Source organism: Conger conger, chromosome 1 (genome assembly GCF_963514075.1).
Source record: "Conger conger chromosome 1, fConCon1.1, whole genome shotgun sequence".
Classification (NCBI taxonomy): Eukaryota; Metazoa; Chordata; class Actinopteri; order Anguilliformes; family Congridae; genus Conger; species Conger conger.
Genome location: NC_083760.1, coordinates 59,126,948 through 59,149,101, shown reverse-complemented (window position 1 = coordinate 59,149,101; position 22,154 = coordinate 59,126,948). Strand labels below are relative to the sequence as shown.

At 41.2% G+C, this 22,154-nt stretch overlaps 1 protein-coding gene across 1 annotated transcript; it reads right to left on the bottom strand.

Moving 5' to 3' along the window:
- Window positions 1-15,999: 15,999 nt before the first annotated feature.
- prdm13 (PR domain containing 13) lies at window positions 16,000-21,706 on the bottom strand. Its single transcript, XM_061242382.1, has 4 exons — window positions 21,539-21,706; window positions 19,625-19,756; window positions 19,399-19,519; window positions 16,000-17,468 (listed from the first exon to the last, which is right to left on the bottom strand). Exons 1-4 carry the CDS (start codon window positions 21,677-21,679, stop codon window positions 16,000-16,002), a joined length of 1,863 nt encoding a protein of 620 aa, XP_061098366.1. The 5' UTR covers window positions 21,680-21,706.
- Window positions 21,707-22,154: the final 448 nt, after the last annotated feature.

Sequence of the window (22,154 nt, the reverse complement as noted above, 5' to 3'; positions counted from 1 at the left end):
GGATCAAGATCACAGGGATCCCAGCGGTTGATGTCTCACTCCACCAGTCCCCATCGGACAAAGCAAGTCTTGGTTGATGAACTTTCACTCACATGGGTGAACCTGGTGCAAAGTACAGGTCTGCTGAGCCTGTGAATGTATGTGCACCTTTTTCCTGCGTAGTTTTTCTGTAAAGTGACACGCTCACACCATTGTCCATTTATTTAGACTGAAGCACAGCGAACCCTCGCTCTTTGGCAGTAATGTGCTGCCACACATGCATTCTGTGTCCTAGCAAAGTGGAAATGTCCTTAGATTTATCCAGTGGGCGAATGCAAGCATGGGTGATACAAGGCAAAGGCTGTACTCTACTCCTTGCACCATCCCTTACAAAAATTGAACATACGAAAAGAAAATATGATATGTGAGCTAGACATTTTGACATATGATTGGCTCAGAGTAACCAAAATAGGTTACTCTGAGTCATTTGCAACTTCATATCTTCACATCAGTGATATTTTAAAATGTGGACTACATTTGTCATGTCAGAATATAAAAACAAAACCTGTGGCTTGAAGTAGCATCGGTTACCCTTCTCACTCTTTTTTCATTTCAAGTATGATTATTTTTATAGTTCAAGTGTACTCTTCAAATATTTGGAGCTCACGTGTTTTTTTTCAAAAGAGATATCATGTACACATTTAACTGTTTTACCACCAGCACAAACCCTGTAATAATTCTAATTATACTAATATTAATCTGCATTCATATAGTACCTTTCATCTCATGGCCTAAAAGCACTTTACAGTGGGGGGATGGGGAATCTCATCTCAACCGCCTGAAATGTATAGCACCCACCGAGTGGTGAATGACAGCTGTTTTGTGCCAGAAGAGCCAACAGCCTCTCCCTGCGCTCGATGAGCCGGGTTGTGCAGCCGTGGTGCTGGAGGGGTGCTGCAGCTGCAGCAGGCAGACGGAAGGTTCCGGAATGAGGAGATTAGGTGAGGAACACCCTGCTGACTGTAACCGTCCTTTTCAGAGGCACTATGGCCAATTCGGCCACCACGCTACGGGACTTCCCTGCAATCAGATAAAATTCCAGATTGGAGAATGTGTCACTGTGCTTTAACTGAACATAAAATCTGGGAGGCCTGTTTGCAGTGTTTAAAAATAATAGCAGGTGGATGACAGAAGACTCCTCAGGCGGACAAAGAGCAGAGTGACATCACATAATGTGTACCTTGTACTTGGTCTCTCTTTCTGTCCCTCTCACTGTCTCTCTCCCTCTATTTGGTCTCCTAGTGATCTTATTATATGTGTTTTTTGTACAATGCAGGACTGGGGTCTCTTTTCTTCTCCTTTTCTCCATCTTGCAAAAGGCAGCCCATCTTCAAAATTACTTCCTCTGAAGTTAAAAGGCTCAGCTGCTAATCAGTCTATTATATGGCACTAATAGATGACCAGTAATTGCAACTAATAACTTATTACTCATCTATACAAATATTCTAATAGCATGTATTTAGAAAACAATTTGCTCAATAGGGAAAGAAAAAGTCTTTTCACAAACCAGACAAGAAAGCGAAACCTACAATAGAGCTTTAAAAAGCAACCTGTAGCATCTTTCTCCCCAGATTAATAACCTGATTCACATGGTGCTGAAACCCTGCTTTGCTTCTGCGTCTCCAAACCGACCGTTCGCTTTGTTCCCGCCACTTGAATAAGGCAGTGAGAAATTAAGCATGCTTATATAATAGCCCTCATTATCTTGTCACTGTGTATAGAGATAACTGGCTCTGGAGAATACTGTCCTGTGCCCCGCGTTTAGATGGCGGAGAGAGCCTTCGATGAAAACACGGCTCAACCAAACGTAAGGCCCAGCATGTTCATGACCCTAAAAAATCCTAGAGAAGAAGCTGAGAAACCATCCATGTTCTTGTGTGTTTAACATTGGGACAAGGAGGTCACACAGAGAGGTCAAACGCACCAGAAATAAATGCAGAATAGATGCAGAATAAAACTAAGCAGTTCTCTCCTGAATTTGGTTAAACATCAATTTAATCTAGGAAATAACCACCAAATGTAGGGGGGTAATGGCTTCCGGTTAATCTGTTTTTATTTGTTGTATTTACAGGTTTCTGAATGTTTTTATATTTTTATTGATGCCTTTGTTGTTTAGATCATTTGCAGTGCTGTCCAGTTAGCTTGTAAACTGCCAAAGTGCATCCCGGAACCACATACTGCTTGTGACTAAATGAAATAAACTGAAAAATTAAGGATTTCCACTTTAAATATTGTAATTGCAGATTGATAGGAAAGTCAAATGAATGAAAATGAATGAAGCTGCTTGGGTGCAGAGTGGATCCTATTTTCAGTTTGTTTTACATCCTGGAGTGGAGGGTTGCAGCCTTTCCTGGTCCGCTGCCTCACACAGAGAGAGAGAAAGAGAGAGAGAGAATGCCTATAAAAGTCGGCAAAGACCAAAGAGCTCTGGCCCTTTTTAAAAGCGCAATAACAAACCAGCACCAGAAACCCACTAAAAAGGCTTTCACTTCATTTAAAAGTGATTAATATTCAGGCCAGCCAGCGCGGTGTCTTTGGAGAGACAGGCTGGAAACGCCCCCAGCGCTGTAACAGACTGACTTCTTAACGCCCTGTTTACAGCTCCATGACTGCATGCACAGAGAGGTGATGGGGGGGCAAGTTTGGTGTTCACTGCCCCCCCCCCCCTCCAACCAAGTGTATTCTCACATATATCAAAATTTACTTTGAATTAACAGGCTACTTAAATACACTTACATTCCAATGTGAGCCATCAGCCAAAGAGCTCAACTCTTGCTTGTTAAAACCATTGTCTACACAGGAGAACAATGACTATAAACCAGGCACTACTTGGATTGCAGCCCTGTTCCCACTGCAGCCCCACAATGTCACCTGACCCTGGATTAGGCCTCACAAAGGGTCACTGAAGTGTCATGAGCTGCAGGCTTTATTGGGCCCAATGAGAGAATAGGAGACATGGGAAGACATGAACATACACTATGGGTGATTCTGGGGGAGAAACTGTTGATGAATATGATTTTGACCACAGAGGGTGAATATAATTGTTGGGAAAAGAACTGCAGATTGTTTTTAGAGAGAAAAGAGTGAAGTGGAGCAAGGGGAAGAGACTGGTCATCAGGGCATTCCAGTTAGCTCTAATATCAGTTAATTACTGAAGAATCACAAACAAAAAGAACTGTTCCAGGCCCTGAACACGAGAGATTTAAAGAAGTAATTAAATCCCAGGGTCTCTAAGATAAAGGCTTCCAAACGGAGGGGAAGATTGTTGCGTTGTCAATGAAATAGGCATTTAGTATGTCCAAAGAATATTAAATGAAGAGACGAATACTACCAATGATAACCTCTGGACCCTGTTCAGATGTTAATGTTATTTCAAAAACTGGAATAATTATTCTTAGAATAACGTTTCACCAATGAGCACCTTTTCTTCCTGTCTCTCTGTTTGTCTTCGCCCGGACCTTGAACAGAAAGAGAAAGAAAGGTGAGTGTGTGAAAGGTTCAGACGGTGTCTAAAGAGATGGACAGGGCACCTCTTGATACAAATGAAATTTGTTGCAGAGACCAGTGAGGTGTTAATTAAAAGCAAAGGTTTATGTGTCGTCGCCCTGGCGACAAAAGCCACTGAACTGTGGGCCATAGACCATTAATTAACCTCCAGTCCGTGCATGATTGTTTAGTAGGCTGGAGTTAATCAGAAATCAATGGGCCGCATTAGCAGACCGTTATTGGTGCTGGATGAGACCCAGCTGATAATGGCAGTGCTGAGAGTTGGTACTTGTTCTGGTAAGACACCTTTTTTGGGACAGACGCAGCTACAAAGGTTAAACCTGGTCGAAGGAGAGAGCAACTCCTGAGGATCTTGGTTTGCTATTGTGTTTGCTTTGGTAGCTAGAATGGACTGTCAATTGAGTCCATTAGCCATGAACAGTAGACAGGCCCACCAAACTAATCAATGCTTGACAAGCCTGGTGCTTTCAAGTGGATTTTCTTGTGCATTATCAGAGGAAAATAGTCCCAACCTGATACACAAACTGATATTTGCAATATGTTTGTAAACTTCTACCAGCGCATAGTGGAGTGCGTGTTTAAGTGTAGGTGTGCTGTCGCCAAAACATGATCAAGGTTTCCTTTCATTTATTTTCAGAACATCCACTGATATAATGATCAGCCTCATGTCCTTGTACCAGAAGTATTAGGGCTGTCATCCCCACCGGCTGAACCAATAACTGCATCATCAGCAAAGGGAGCTTAGAGAAACATAGGGTAACAGTAATGGAAGGCAGCTTTGTTGCTGTATATTGCAACTTTGCAATGTCATGCCAGGAATTTGAATTTATTGTATATACATAATTTTACTTAATGTTTGCCATGAGAGATTTAAAGAAGTAATTAAACTGTAGTTGCAACAGTGAAAGCAACCTGTCACATTTCTGCTTGATTATGTTTCCGTCAGTTACAATTTGTCTGCAGGAATAATGTTCATACAGCGCTGCACATGCATTGACTGCTGAGCTATTCTGAATTTAATGAAGTAAATATGTCATTCACCAGAATTTGGTTAGTCTGTGAAGACAACTGTTGTGCCCAGTCTTAATCAGACAGGTCTGGCTAGAGACTTGAGCTGATAAGTGGAGGAAAGTGACAAATATATTTTATTTGCATTGTTAGACATTTAGCAGACAATCTTCTCCGGAGTGACTTGTAGAAGTGCATATGTGATAAACAGAGACTTATATGCATAAATGTGTGTATCACTCCACAGTCAACCAAAACACATGTGTATTTATCTCAGCATGTGCCTGTGTAAATGTGTATTTGTCTCTTCCAGGGCTTGTAGTATCAGTGATTTCCGCCCCAGAACATTTTTTGTCCTACCTTGACTTGATCACTTAAATTTTTAGTTGACAGGATTCTACAGCAATGATACATGCATACAATTACATTGAGACATTCTGGGTTGTGGATTTAATACAAAAATTTATTTTTTAGTTAATCAGTTTATTTTTTTGTGCAGTGCATGTGTGATATTGCGGTATTGTTATTGTGCCATTCAACAGACCAGACCTTAATGATTGGGGCCACAGCGCACATGCAGACTACGGTGTGAGCCTTGCTAAAGCATATTTCATGTGCAGGCCAAACACAGGCTTGGGATAGCCATTTTGAGGATGCTGCTCTGTGCCACAGACCCCAGACGTGCACACATGGGCCCTGGCCAGGAAACACAATGCCCAGCAGGGCATTGGGCCCAAACCAATCGCCCTCTATTATTCCACACATCAAACAGTGGAGCTGCTCATTTGCAAGTGAATGTGCTGTCATTGTGGAGCACGGCAGCGTGTGTGCTCTGATTAGCATGTGTTTGTTTGTGTCCGCGCGAGAGGAAGGACGGAGCACCAGCGTGCCCTGTGCTCTTACCTGCTGGTACGGGCGTGGCAGCCCGTGGCCATGGCGACCAACTGTTCCCCAAGCAAGGCTCATCAGTGTATTCCCCTTCAAGGCAAAAATATAGGGCTGAGGTCACAAGAGCAATATTCAGAGAAGCAGGGTAGGGAGAGCGACTTACACAGCGTACATTCTTTACATACAATTTATTTGTATAGCTGGGTATTTACTGAAGAAATATACACTCAGTGAGCACGTTATTAGGTAGACCTGTACACCAGATTGTTAATGCAAATATTAACCAATCATCTGGCAGCACCTAAATGCATAAAAGCAAGCAGATGTGGTTAAGAGGTTCAGCTCTTTTTGAGACCAAATGTCAGAATAGGGAAGAAATGCGCTCTAAGTGACTTTGACCATGGAATGATTGCCGGTGCTAGACAGAGTGGTTTGAGTATCTCAGAAACTGTTGATCTCCTGGAATTTTCACACACAACAGTCTCTACAGTTTGCAGAGATTGGTGAAAAGAAATGGAAAATATCCAGTGAGCAGCAGTTATGTGGGCAGAAACGCATTGTTAATGAGAGAGGTGGAGGGCCACACTGGTCGAAGCTGATAGGAAGGTGACAGTAACGCAAATAACCACACAATACAACAGTGGTATGCAGAAGAGCATCTCAGAACACACACAAACCACTAAATGGATATGCTACAGCAGCAGAAGACTAAAAAACAAGTCTAATAAATACCCAATAAAGTGCTCACTGAGGGTAAGTTAAGTGCCTTGTTCAAGGGTACAGCAACAGTGCCCCACCTGGGAATTGCAACTACAATGACACACACTTCCCTCAGCATTAGGGTACACTGCTCAGGCCACACTGCTGCCCTGTGAATGGCGCAGCAGAATGGAGCAACTGAGAAGTGGTTGTAGTGATGGACACAACATGGTCATAATATCTATTGTAGTCAATGTAGTCGTGATGCTTGTGATCTTCTCAAATATGAAAACACAAAGACACCCTAGTCTGGTTCTCTTTAAGTGCTCATATCTTAATATAGTGAAACATGGCCTTGGCAGATTTTATATGAGTGCTCATATCCTAACATCCTAAAGCACGCCCTATTTCAATCCTTTGTGACTGTTTATATCCAAAAGAGCTAAAGAACATCCCGGGCCAATTTTCTGTATTCGTATATTTTTCTGTATTCTGTAAGTGCTCTCCTCCAGATGTACTGAAGCACTCCCTTGACAGATTCTGTTTTGAGGTGTCAAATCCAGCTCTAGATTGAGATCTGTCCCAGTCTCCACTATTATATACTGTGCCATTAAGATGCCTTTCATTTATTTTCCTGTTAATGGTATACAATTTATATACTTACTTGGCAAATTGGGTAAATACAGTATATTACATTCATATCTGATATGTTGTGTCTTTCTTCAGCTGGGAAGTTGAAGTAAAGTGAGGTTGTCACATCTGTCCCCTTTTGCCATCTGTGTTTCTCTGTTCCCCATTCTTACAAGTCCCTAGCATTTTTGCCTCTTGTTACCCTCTGTGATCACCGGAGTCTGTTTTCCGTAGGCTCTCTTTGCCAGTCACTCATTTATTCCTTTCACCTGTTCTCCATTTACTGTCTCCGCCTCCCACTTCTTATATGTATTTCCTTCCTGTCATTCTGTCATGTTTCTCACCTGTTTCTCGTTTTCTGTTTATCAGTGTTCTATTTAAACCTGTCATTTTGCAGTTTCTCGTTGCTAGTTCAACTTTTCAGTTTTTTCTGAGTCTGCCCTTGTTATTCCTTTCCCCCGGTTCTAGCCTTATTTTCCGACCCCGTTTTCCTCGCTGTTTTCCTGTGCTCTAGTTTTTTGGATTTTCTGGTTCTGATTTCTGCTTGGCTTTTGACTCCCTGTGTTTTTGGCTTTCATGTTTGGTACTTTTACTTCTGTGGACTGCCTTCCTCTTTTTGAACTCTGCTTTTTTTCTGACAAGTCTTCTGTTTGCCCTTCATGTACCTGTCTGCCTGGATTACGACCATTGCCTATTTATGGGTTGTGTTTTCGGTCTGCCCTCTGTTAATAAAGCCTGCCTTTTTCTTGTTATCCCTGAGTCTGCTCTTGGTTCCCTCTGCCTGGTTCCTGACGGGTTAATTGAAGGGTATTGCTTTACCCAAATTTGGGATGTGAAATCTGCAATATTCTGCTTCTAATTCCATCTCCCAAACCACAATACACTACATAAATAAGTAATCTTCCCATAACAATGTTTGTTTTGTTAGTTTTTTTGTAGGTTAGCTGCATTATTCCCATGTGAACACGCAGTGTTCTTGCACCACTTGATAAACTCTGACCCTTGGACTTCGCTGATTGATTTGATTTCTCTGAGCGATATGAGTGATGTGATGTGGGCAGAGGCGAGTCTTGATCCTGCTGTCTGAGTTCCTGCCAGTCTGCAGGTGATGGTAAGTGAGACAGGCACTTTGGAGAGCAGACCCCTGGGTGATTCGAGGAGTGGAAGGGAAGATGAAAGTCCATGCTATCCTCTTAGGTCCTGGAACCCGGACATGGCTTAGGGGGCTGTGGGGGGGGGGGGGGGGGGTGTTTACCATGGGATGGAAAGAAGACCAGGCAGTCACTCTGTAGCCCTAATGTTTCACCTGGGAGAGATGTCACTCCTCACAAAGATCACAGCCGCTGCAGTTAGGCAGAGTGAAGGGGAGAGAGGAGGGAGAACGAAGAAGAAAGAATGAAGAAGACAGGGGCAGTGAAAGTGAGGTGCATAATGGAGTAGAGGGAGAGAAGAGTGGGAAGATGAAGCACCTCGTTGAAATACTCGAGGACTCCTGTTTATGGTGGTGGACACAGAGGGAGTTATATTCAAGTTTTCTGCTGGCCATCCAAGGGACATTCGAGCTTGTGAGGTATATTTGCCATTTTTAGGGGCATAGCTTGAATGCGTGTACAGACCCACCATCCCAAATGAAGTCCTAAAAAAAAGCACATGATACATTCCTTTCCAGAAGAATGCCATTGGGGATGAGTCAGTCAGAGGTTTCTGTGATTGTCCTTCGCCATCGCTCACTCTAACCTCCTACCTGTAAGTGAATTCTCTACAGCAGATATCACTCTTCTGTACACAGGAGAGCATAGCCCTGCTCTGCGAACATGCCACCACTCTATATATAGAATAATATTTCTACACTCTAATTGACACAGACATCCATGGTTGCCTTGGAAACAGAACTGGTTTTAGCCCAGTGTGGTTCAGGCAGTTATGTTGGCTGGCATCGCAGAGCATAACGATCAAAACATTTCACCCACATCTGTACCGTTGTGTACCAATCAGACTTCAAATTCATGGCTTGACTGTTTATGCAACTGTTTTTGTGAGAGTAAATAAGAAGGGTCTCTGAAAATGCTTGAATCTCCCAGGTCACTGAAACATATTACCATAATGTATTTTGTTCGATACTGCTGAAGAAAACATGTCTCATCCATTTTAATTTAGATTTGGTTATTTTTTGTTTATGAAATTAGTACTGTGATGGTGGAATCATCCTGAACTAGAGATTCAAGTGATAGTTAAATCCTTATGGGGCTGATCAAAAAACAAATTATTTTTTTTTTCAGGTAGCCTTTTCGCAGTCAACCATCTCTTAAATATCGCTCTCTAAGCTGTTACGCATGTGTGCAAGTGTTTACATTTACTCCAGCAATGTCTCTGCTTGAGAGAGTCACTGAACATGGTTCTCCAGTATGTCAGCACATGGGTATGTGTGTGTGTCACATACTGCACCTACATGAGAGTGTGTGGGGAAGACGAGACAGCAGAACAGAATGAGTGATATTGTCGAGAGGTACCAGGAGAATTGAGAGCAGTGCTTGCTGAAGGTTTCTCAGAGCTGAGAGCAGGTAGAGGGACAGCAGTTCCATCTACAGGGCCTAAAGGACTCTGCCCTTCACAACTGAATAGTGCTGAGCGCTGTCACTCACTCGCATGCACATACGCACAAGCTCATTGCTCTCGCACAATGTCATGTATAATGTATGTGAAATGGTGGGCAGACTCTGTTTCATTCAGGGTTCGTTGTTCTTTCTCTCTCCAGACACAGCTCACGGGCATCTCAAATGTCTCAGCTGGTTTATTTGACTTTATTTGCTCTGCAGAGGTACTTATCCAGAGCAGCTTACATAGCTTACCTTTTACATACTACCAATATGCAGTTGGATATTTGCTGAGACAATTTCGCTCAAGAGTCTCACTCAAGGGTACAACAGCGGTGCCCCTGCTTGGGATTTCAGCCTGCGGTGCTTTGATTAAAAGGCCCAGTTCCTGGCCATGTGCCTCCAAGCCTTCTTAACTGGTGTGCAATGACTGTTTAAGTTGGGAAGGCGTATGAAAGCATATCCATTTTATCAGTGCAGCAGTCCATGCACCCTTCAGCACAGCCTGGAGCTACAGATGTGTCCCTCTACGCTCTGAACTGCATACTTCCATATATGGGACTTTCTAGTCTACCTGCTAGTTTGATATCTCAACTTACAGGCTTGCAGAGGATGGGCATCCCCTATAGCTGGATTCCTCCTGAGATTTCTTCCCATCGGAGAGTTTTTTCTTGCCACTAGGGAGTTGTTTACCTCATATGCTATTTGAGAGCTTAGGGCTGGTATTTCCCATTTTTTCATCCCTTCTCTGTAAAGCATCTTTGGGACAGTCTTCTGTGAAAAGCGCTGTACAAATTACAAAACATTTAATCACGTATACAATACCACCTCCTCTAGACCCACCACCCCTTTCTTCCCTCTTCGCTGCAGATATCTCTGCAGTTCTTTGGGATGCCAATGGCAGCATTGGTAGCGATTGGTATGAGCAGTGATTAGTGATTAACGGGTGGGTTGGAGTTCTGGGCGTGCTGAGTGTTTTGGCATCCGGACTAATGAACAGTGTTAATTGATTATAATGCTGGTGGGAGGGGGTGGGCTTATCACGTCTGGCTGTGTTCCAGAGGCACAGAGTCACAGGAGTGGAGGAAGGACCAACCTAACTGACCTTACACACACTAGCATAGACAAACACACAAAATATTTAGCTAAATATATAACTAAATGCACTACGTAAAAACATTTAGCTAAATATGTAAAACCTTTTATCACACATTTGGCTAAATACTCACATACCCACACACACACACACACACACACACACATACTCACATACCCACACACACACACACACACACACACATACTCACATACACATACACTCACCCACACACACTCACATACCCACACACACACACACACACACTCACATACCCACACACACACACACACACACACTCACATACCCACACACACACACACACACACACACACACACACACATACTCACATACACATACACTCACACACACACATACTCACATACACATACACTCACCCACACACACTCACATACCCACACACACACACACACACACACACATACTCACATACACATACACTCACCCACACACACTCACTTACCCACACTCACCCAAACACATATAGTCACACACTCACCCCCCTTACCCACACACTCATCCATATATACAGTGACTCACACACATACGTACATTCACAGACACTCACCTACAGACTCACTCACCAATATACACAAATATGCCCAAATAATCACACATTCACTCATCCACACACTGACTCATATATAGTCCCACTCGCCCATATACACTCACTTTTAATAAAGACAATCGGTAGATTGTTGAGCGTTAACTCTTTTCTGATTCTGCCACAGCATCTCTATTCAAGTCAACTCAGGACTTGAATAGAACACTCCAAAACTTGATTTGAATTTAGATTATTTTCAGTCAATTAGATGTGTACTTGCATTTGTGTTTTGGATTATTGTCCTGTTACATAAACAAATTACGCTTCAGCTCCAGCTCATAGACAGATGATCAGACATTCTCCTTAAGAAATCTGGAACAGAACAATATTAGTAGTTACCTCAGTAATGACCAGTTCCCAAGGCAGCAAAGCAACCACACACTACCATGACCATGTTTGACTTGGTATGATGTTCTTACTGTGAAATGCAGTATTTGCTTTTCGCCAGACATATTTGGACCCATATCGTTCAAAAAGTTTCACTTTTGAATCTGTCCATAGAACATTCTCCTAAAAGGGTTGGAGATCAACCAAGTCTTTTTGAGGTGGTTTTTGAAGTTTTGAGATGAGCATTGATACTGGAATTCTCTTGGTTAGCAGTGGTTTTTGACCTTGCTACTCCTATGAATTCCTTTTTTGCCCAGTTTTGAGTCATGAACACTGATCTAGCTGAGGCTAGAGAGGCCTGCAGGTCTTTGGATGTTCTTCTTGGATAATGTGTGTCTTCCTGGATTAGTTGCCACTGTGCCTTTGGAGGAATTTTGGCAGGCCAGCCAATCCTGGGAATATTTATGTTCCAATTGTTGCAATTTGGAGATAATGGCTCTCACTGTCGTTTCGGTGGAGTCCCAGAACCTTAGAGATGGTTTTGTAACCCTTTCAATATTTCAACAACTTTTTTTTCATCTCTTCAGAATTTTCCTTGCCATATCAAACCTATGAATTTATCTGAATTAAAGCAGTTCTGCAAAGAAAAGTGGGCTAAAATACCTCCACAGCAAAGACTAATATCAAATTATATTAAGTGTATGATTGCCATTATTGCTGTATTTGATAACTTATTTCATTTATGAAATTAAATGATCATTTCAAAAATATGTTTTGTTTACTCGGGTTCCCTTTTTTAATATTAAATATTGTCTAAGGAAATGAAACCATTCTGTGTGAAACAAAATAATAGAGGAAATCATACTTTTTCACGGCAGTGTAGACCAAGAAAAAGCAAGAACATTCAGTCAAAAAACTACAAAGAAATAAAATGATGGACAGTGGTTGCTTATAGTATTATTAAAGTATAATGGGACTTCAACTGATTTACTACTTACCGGTATTGCATACAACCACTGTCCATAATTGTCTTAAGTTAATGCATTTTTTGAGTCACTGAAATGTGTCCCCCTTGCCCGAAGGTCCACAGAGGAACAAATCACAGACCCAAATGTACAGCACTCACAAAGTTTGGTCTATAAGGGGACTATTATCTCATACATTTTATTTTGCAGCTTTCCGAAGGAGGCTGGACTGGGGATGAATGCTGAGACAGACCCAAAAGACATTTGTTAACAGGTGAACCTGCCCTTGTGTTCAAACACAGAAGTGCACACATCCACAGAATATGGGGCATTATCCTGTCTCTTCCTGACTATAACTATAATTTTACTGAAATACTTGTGTTTGTGAGAAAAGATACAGGTCCTCTTAGCCTGAGTCAAGGCCACACTGGCAGAGATTCTGGATGGAGGAGGGGGCTGTGGTCCAGTTATATTATGTGCAGTGCACATGGTAAAGGGCTGGTCCTTTATGTATTGTTTAGGGTGAGAACAGAGATTAGGTGCTGTGCGCTGTAGGGAAAGGCGTTTGGACCAAATGAGTGAGTACAGCACACACACACAAACAAAAAGCAATATTCTTGTCGCAGGTTACTTAATTGTTATGCAGCAAGGCAGTATTGCAATGAATAGCGAATACATTTTAGTATTTAGGCCTCATTCAGGATGAATCTTTCTGCCTTTTACATGCTGTCTAATCTCAGAAATACCGAGGCCAATTATGGCGGTAGCTGCTGGTTCCGTATTCAGTGATGAATGACGTTTGACCTGCCGATCTAAGCTCGAGTCGGTAGGAGGAAGCGACTGGCAACCAAGCACATTAGAGCTGGTCTAATGCCATGAGTCTGTCTGAAAAGACGTAGGCTACGGTACAGTAATGCAGCAAAATGCATTAGGTAATTAGAAGTAGACACTGCGGATCATTGCACGTAGCCTAATTAGCAATCAGCTGCATTCGACAAATTATTTTCGAATCCGCGAACTGAGGACATTTTTTTATTTTTTTATTTTAAATAAGAATATCCTTAGTTTCCTAGTTAATGGAAATTATCGATGTAAACTTTTTCTTGGTCTTCATTAAATATCAATAGGATTGTATTCTGTTCGTCATGACAAAAAGGAAAATCGCTACTGCCGGTAGGCTCTAACCATATATCGTGTCACTGAATTTAAAACGTGTTATTACAGTTTCTTGTAGGCCTATGCTTTGTTCTTCTCAAGGTTGCATTTACGTTTACGTTTTCAAGTTTAGCAATTGTCAGGTAGCCTAACCTTTACCTTCCTTTTTTCGCGTACACGGCATGTCACTAACAGAGGTCTGACATGTTTTGGATCTAAACATTTGATGTGGAGAGCAAGACTCGACCTAACTCAAATAAGAGTTTGGTTGCGCGTGATTAGTGGCAGAAAGGGGCTGCGGAACGCGCGCGGCCATAAACATTCAATCAATCGAGTCAGTTTGTGGTTGAAACTATTCGTCTGCATTTTTCCAAAAATAGTAGGATTAATAATATAAGGATTTATGGGGAAATAGGTGATAATCCCTGGAACAAATATTTCACTTTTTGCATCCATAATGTGTATGGAACGAAATAAGGTCCGCTCCACATGTTGGTTTCCTGTTGTTTCCAACATTGTTCGCCATGAGTAGGCTAGCCTACGCATGAAACCCATAACAGTCTAGTAGTTTGTCAGTCAGTATAATGAAGTTTTCAGGTAGGTAATGGTAACACTTGGCTGAAGCCCACATTATTTCGTTTTTATTCATCCTTATGGAAATAGCCTACATATATTTGTCAAGGGATAACAGCTCATTAAATCGGATCAGATCCTCGTACAGGAGCATGAGTGCTCTGTTAAATTGTGTGGGTTTATATTTATCTCATTTAGATTTTTTAGAACAAGGGGGGTGTTGTTGGGTCGAAATGTTCTGTCAAAGGCAATAACATATGCAGATTCACGGCGGTTTCTGTAATATTCGTAGGAAAGGTGGTAGTTATTTCCGTTTCCTCTTTTTCTCTACAAACAAAGACAAGAGCGATTGTAATCACGAAATAAAACAGCAGAGCGTTTTTGTTTGCCTTGGAACAGCTCTGTCATCTGCCCTTCTCTCCCTCTCCGATCATACGTCTTTTTAATGGCTACCTGTCCGCTTTTGGGACGGCATGCGGCAGATTTACTGTATGGCGCACAACTGAGGCATTCAGTCTAGATAAGATAACACCCTTAAAGGAATGCAGTAGCCACCCTGGCTCTCTTCTGACACGTTAAAGCGTATTCGTAAACTTCCCTGAAATGAACCGCGACGAAAGTAAGGGCAAATATATTCCAGGGTATCTGAAATGGTAAACCATGCACATCAATCAATTTTTCCCTATGATATTTCTTTTTAAAAGATTTTTAGTGAGATGTAGCTGTGGAAATGAACAAAACACAGTAAAATGTTCAGTGAGGCTATTAATTTTCAGTCGAGAAAAGGTTAATTAGGATGAGTCGAATATGGATGAATATTAACATTGAACGTTCTGGTAACAGTAAACTGTTTTACTGTTTTTGGGTTTGCCTGTTATAAATAATCACCAGCCGTCGGCCCGTAGCATATATTATAATGATATACTGGTATTAATTTAGGGATCATACCATTGAATGTTTTTATATTAGGCTATACATTTATTTGAAAAAGAACAGCTCAATAAACAGTTGGGAAATATTTTCGTATATACAATGTCCATTATAAACAAACGTATAAACATCACGCTTCCATTGAATATTTTGTACATTTTTACATAAATCCATAAGTCATGCACTTAATGTAGCCTACCTGTTACAAACATCATTCTTAATTATTTCAAAATCAAACAAGTGATGTCGGCTGTGCTGATGTGTTCTGCTCATAGTGTTGCGAATTTGTCAACTTATTTTATACCTTGTTCTCACTAAAACATGTCAAGTGTAGGCTATTAGAAAGGAATTAGAAACAACGAAAAAAATCATAAACAAAAACAACAATAAAATCCTTCAAATTCCAAGCCCAGTGTTACCACAGTGGTTTAGCCTAACACTATATTTTACAGAAGCAAATTAAATCACCGAGCCCTATAGATTTGAACGTGTTTCAGATTCCTATCCGTATTTAAAGTGCAGCCGTTGAATCATGGCAAAGTGTCTTGTGTCCGCTAATTGCCATTTCAAAAATATTCATGGAGGAAGTGATTTGAGTGACATATTTCAACGTAGGCTACTAATGTTATAAAATAAACGGCTTTATAAATTAAAGGGATTGGACACTTGAATGTATTTATATATACCTGTTTTTTATGTATTTTTTAATTGACCACACAACATAAATAATTTAAATAGACTCAATTAAGGGATGGGTAACGGATACAACTCTTTCATTAACAAAACGAGCTGTTGTGATTCAAGAACACACATTTATTTTGCATTGACAAATGTCCAACTTCTCTGCCTTTGCAACTCACTTGGTTATTTAATTAGCATTTTTGTATTTTTACTTGATTGGAAAACATAAATTATACTTAAATCTAAACGTTTAAATCATATACAATAAAATATACAATTCCCTATTGGTCATTTTTACTGGACTCTTGGTCGCTCTGGTCGTCGGTGAAGCACACATCAACATCACTGTCATTGTCACTTCTTTGTTCCTGGTCTTGAAAAATGCCGTCCGATTTGTCATCGGTTTTTTTCATCGTTTGGCCAGGATGCCGTGATTTTACGTGTCTCTCCAAGTCCCTCCTACGAACCAACACCTTTCCGCAGAACTCGCACCTGTAGGGTGTGTTCCCCTCCGCGTGCAGGCGAATGTGTTTGTTGAGGTTGCTTGGGTCACCGAAGGGACGAAAGCATACTTTGCATTTGAGTGGTTTGTACCCTGTATGTGTTCTCATGTGGATCTTTAGGCCGTATTTCCGAGAGTACAGTTTACCACAGTAAAGACATAGGTGCCCTTTTTTTGGCTTGCTCGAACCTGATGTCGTTGTTGGAATAGATTCGAGTCTGGCCCTGTTCTTTTCGACCGCAATCTCAGATAGTTGCTGCGCGTGCATAGCAATCTCTCTATCAATATTTGGGATGGAGCTCAGGTCTGGGTTGATTGCCGGAGCACCAAAATACGACATGGACTCGGGGTATTTCAGGAGGTTGCTAAAGTGAAATTTGAGTGGGTAGTAAGGTGAGCTGTAGAGCAATTCCCCGTTATAGACCGTAAAGGGCATGATAGGGATATTGCAGTCTCCGCTGTAGGGCTTAACACCATCAAACTGGGGGAGGGAGAAACGCTCAAAATGGAATCCGGACGAAATCTGAGAATACCGTGAGGGTGAGAGTCCTGGGTGCAGGCGACTCTCCACGTGCTTGAAAGCAGACGTTTCCTCGAAGTGAGGTAGCAACGGAAACCCGCGGATGGCATTCGTGCAGGGCACCACCGGCGGTGAGGATTCAATTGGATGGGCGCACTTGGAAGGGTGGCCACCAGTCAAAGGTTCGTTCAGGGTGCGCGTGGGTTTGATATTCCCTAAAAGTTTACTGAACCCCAACCCATTTGGTTTGGCGTTAGGCTCCTCTCGTGGTCCCTCTGTGGGAGTAATCTTGGACAGTCCAGTGGGTTTGAAAGCCGACCGCACACCAGGATGAAATCCCATGTTGTTTAACATTGAAGAAGTTCCACTGAGGCCCAAAATATGGCCGGGATTCCGACCCGAAGTCACGCTCATGTCGAGGGCCCTGTCCTGCTCCTCCGAACTCGATTTCTTCGATATCCCAGCCTTATTCAGAAAGGGCGAGGAAGACACTGTCCGCCTGATAGAGTCGGGACCGGAAGTGATGTGGCCGTTCCTTGGCGACGCTGTAGAATTTGGGGTATCCCCGGATTTAGGGGATCTACTGAAGTTCTCTGAGGTCCTAGCCTGCTCGCAGTTCATGAAGCCCCGTCCGTTACTTAAAGAACATTGGAAGTGGACGTGTGCTTTTAGTGCATTGGGATACTTGAAAATTCTCCAACAGTACCAGCAGATATAGCGTTCCTCGCCTGTAACAGAGAACAGAAATACCACATTAGGTAATTTATTTGTCGTTTTTTCAATATTGGTCTAGACTGATGATAATATAATACCATTAGCCGTTGTTAATTAGGCCTATGCTATTATGTATTAGCTAATCCTGTCTGTGTATAATTTTCCTTTACATTGCATTTAGACAAGACACCAGTTGAGCACTGACCATTTCAGATCAATCATTTCGATGTAATGATTTTGTAATCCTTATGTGACTATTGTTTATGATTAGCCTAAAAGAGCAAATGCCAGTCCAATCTGGCGCACAGAAAAACAGTACATTATTCTGAATGGGGACTCTCTCTCTCTCTCTATGCCCTTTTCCCGTGGAACCGATAGCAGCTGTTGCCTGAAATCGCGAGGCGCGGCAGACAATGCGGCCGGCCCATCTGTTGACGCTGAAGAATAGGAAGCGTATGTCAAGGAGCGCGCGGTGTATTGGCCGGAGAGGAGCGCACACAGCGGTACCTCGCAAATCAGGGCAATATACATCCCACATAAAAGTTAGCATTCATTAGACAACAATACCTTACCGTAGCCAGCTAATTTACCGTAGAGCACCTTTTTGAATTTATTTGCTTTTGAATAAATGAATATTAATGATGCTGACATTTGTTAACCCCTCTTGGGTTGAATTATTATTATTAGCCACAATGATGAGAATGAGACGATGTTTAACAATGCTTTTATATGTAGCATTACTCCATGTAGTGATTATTACAGTTACTGGAAGAAAAAAATTTGAAATGAGAAAAAATGTACTATTAATTTTGAATGAGGTCCTTTTTTTTGGGTTTTTTTTGTTGCGAAAAAGTATTTATGACTCCATCGTCTATAGTGTATATATTCTTTAATGTGTCTAAATTAATTATCCCAACGGCACAACATAAATGTTGGTTGCCCCATGAATACAGAATTAAATATGGGGTGTTTTTTATATGTAATTATGAAAATAAAAAGAAAAGTTCGTATCAAGGATCCACGTTTTTTAAAATGTAGGCTTCGTATTGTTTTTGAGAAGGTGCTATTATCTTTAACCACCAGCTCCGCAAGTATTCCATTCCTTCCTCCTCTTTGAGTTTTTTTTCCAGTCATAAATAACTATGCTCATTCTTGCACATATACGGCTTAATTATTATTATTATTATTATTATTATTATTATTATTATTATTATTGTTATTGTTATTATTATTATTGTTGTTGTTGTTGTTGTTATATATATATTTAAAAACGTCATCAACAATAGTGGTGTGGATTAATGTATTTACCATGTGTAGGGTATGCTTCATATAGACATACAACCTTTGTGCACCAGTTGCCTTAATATTTGAATTTTTTATACAAATCGAATCAGCCTTATTAAAGAAGAGCTGTAGGCTAACAAAGTCTGGTGAAATATTGCTGCTGTGTGGAACCATGACTGGTAAATGTCGCTTTCTGAGCGCAAGTAGCCTAACCAAGCGAAATTGAATGTATTATTGAATTGGTTTTAACATTTACAGTGAAGGCCATTGATTGGGTTTAAACTGCACTATGAAGGACTTCACAAAACATCAATGGAAAGCAATAGGGATGCATCACAAACATTAATAATTTATCAACGCCTGCATGCTTGTTGCCTATGTACTATCCTGATATCCTGATATTACTCATATGAAGCTTTGCATACATTCAGTTATTCAGTTCCAGGGTTATTCGGTTCATCCTGAACAGTTCTAATTTAAACGCATGCTTTGTTTAAAATGACTAGGGATCACACACTAGGCCTGCTTTGCATAATATCTTACAACAATCTATTCATACATTTTAAGCAGGCTATTTGTATCGCCTTATTTCACCATTCAGAATATCGTTTTTTTAAATACGCCTGCATAAAACCCATAGGCTGCCATGCGAGCTTTTACCTTTTTCATCGTGTGTTGGTGTGGCGGTGGTGGGGATGTCGAACCATTGAGCCAACGAGTTGGAGTACCAGACGCTCAGCTCCTCTCCAGGTTGGACGTCTTTCAGCACGCGATAGAAGATCTGTTTTATAGAATGTATAAACGTCACTTATTTTCAACGGGCACTTGTGAGCCTGCACATTTCCAAACAACGAGATAACATGTGATAATGGGATTCGGATCTTACCTGCCCCCCGGGTAAGTCCGAGATCGCCTCCAGGTTTTGTTCTTGACTGTTTCTGGCCGCGCGGATGAGACCAATCCAGTCAGACACAGGACCGCCGGCTTCGTCCACAAAATCTCCCCTTAACATGCGAATCTGTTCGTTTCGGGAAATGAAAAAGACTGAGTGAACATTTTTTCTTTGTTTTGCGTTTTGTTTTTATTTATTTGACGATAAAAATATACATTTGTGTAGAACATTCGACATGCACACTGGCAAGTGCACCCTTAAAAGATCAAAATTCAAACGTTTTTCAACGAAGGTTAAAATGTTAAAAAAAATAATTTAATAAATAGTTTGTGCTGTTGCAAACACATCCCTGAATTTTTAGATTAAGCGTTTGTAGTTTCTTTTTTTCTTGTGTTATTTTTCACCGAATTGCATTTCAGCTATTTTAAAGGTCAATGCCATTATTATTTAAACTTTCTTCGGTGCTAAATTAAATACCTGGGGGTATTTGCAACAATGCCGCGGTTAATGCGTCTTTATCTGCTCTATTAAATAGCGTTGCTAATTTTCAAGGGAAAACGCCGTATAATTGAGTTGATATGAGAAACGAATTTGAAGAGTGTCAAAGCGTTTCTAAACTGTTCAAGCAAATTAAAAATTAAAGCGTGACATTTGACAGGGGGAGTGCACCTGATGATCGCGCGCAGCCTGGAGCGCTACACACTCACCGGCATCAATCAAAGACAGACAGCATAATGACTGACTGACGGCCTATTTACAAACCATTATGGCATTTTAAATCCAATTTAAAAATATTAAATCAAATATTTTAAACCAAAGATATTTTACTTGTAAATAGGCTATATCAGCAAGTAAACACAGCCCCGGGTGTCTGTTCAGTTACCCTCTTTAAAAATAAAATTTTGTATTTACATTATTCCATTTGGACTAGTACACGGAGATCAGTTTTTATCTATTTATTCCCCCTTTCATTATTTAACGATATTTATTTTTTCATGGCTGGAGGTCATGTTTCTGCTTTAGTGCAATCTTTCCCTGGCCAGATTACATTAAGATTAAATTGCTCATCGAAATAACTGGCTTACTAGCCTGTAAAGATTTAAAGGGCGAGGGCATGAAATCTCACATATCAACTCAGGTCTCCCTATTAAGGCGGTTAAGTACAGGCGCAGAGTGACAAGTTGTCCCACTAATATAGCTCAATTATTTCCAACCTGACAGCGCAAACCAATTAATAACCATACAACCAATGAATTGTGACAGGTCTGTTTCATGGTTTAAAAAATGCCCCGTTCCCTTTACCTGCTCGCTACTCCACGAATAGCCCAATTAATTAAACGTTAGTGGAATGTAATACAATTTTAAATACATATTTTTTTCGTTAAATAAATTTAATTCTGGGGCCGCCTTAGCGGATAAGTTACCTGCGTCATGCATTTAATATTCGTAAAGATTATAAAGCGTAAATTAAAATCTAGTCACATGTAAACCCGCATGGAAACGATGTCATAATGTTATTCTTATTATTATAATGTAAAATATATATTGGTTTTATAGGTTTTTAGATTTAGATACTGATTGATTTTTCTTTTCCCTATCGGGCGAAAATCTGTTTGAAAAAACTTGCATGGGTTATCAATGTGAAAACATGTACAATATAGCCTAGTGTTCGTTAAAATATTAATAAGTATAAAATATTACGGAAATTATGTGGTTTGACTTAAAAAGCCATGTACATTTACAAATTTAGTTTAAAACTAAAAGTTAAGTTGAAAGTAAGTTGACAATTTTACAATAGTGACAATAACTTCTGCCGTTATATATTAATTGTGTAAACAAATTGATTGAAGGAGATTAAAGATTAGCCTATCATTGTGAAAAATACAAATGAAGAAAAAGTTATTTTACCTTCTTCTTTATGCCGGGCTCTCTGCGGTCCGACATGTACTTCCCGAGTGTGCAGGTGCCCGGTAGTGGTCCCATCCGAAGGCCGGCTGGGATGCTGCAGTCTGCACTCACGCTGATGGTGGGCGCCCGGATCGCTTGCATGGCTGGCTCGGTGCACCGCGGGATCAGAACCAGGAATACCAAGCAGGGAGTGATTGAGACGAGCAGAGACACGGAGATGAGGACTGGCTAATCTCCGCCCGCAAAGTGACGCGGTGGCGTATGTGATCCGGCTTTTCAAATGGAGCAGCAAGGTGCCCCTCGGCACATGAATGCGCAGGGGCGCGCATGGGGCGCGCGGCGCGGTGGGAGAGTTTGGCTTCTTTAGCAGCTGTGGAGAATCCTCAGAGAGGGTCACATGGAGTCTTTCCCTCACTCGGCGCATAATGAACCGCTCCAAACGGTCAGCAGACAATAGGCCAGGCGACCTTCCCATCCCCAAAATCCAATTTGTCAAGGGCAGAGAAAAGAAAGTGTTGAATGAAAGGTCTGAAGCGACCATTAATCCTCAGCATGTGGCTTTGTCCTCCAGACAGTTCCGATATTTTAACTGACAAATCCACTGTATAATTTCTCC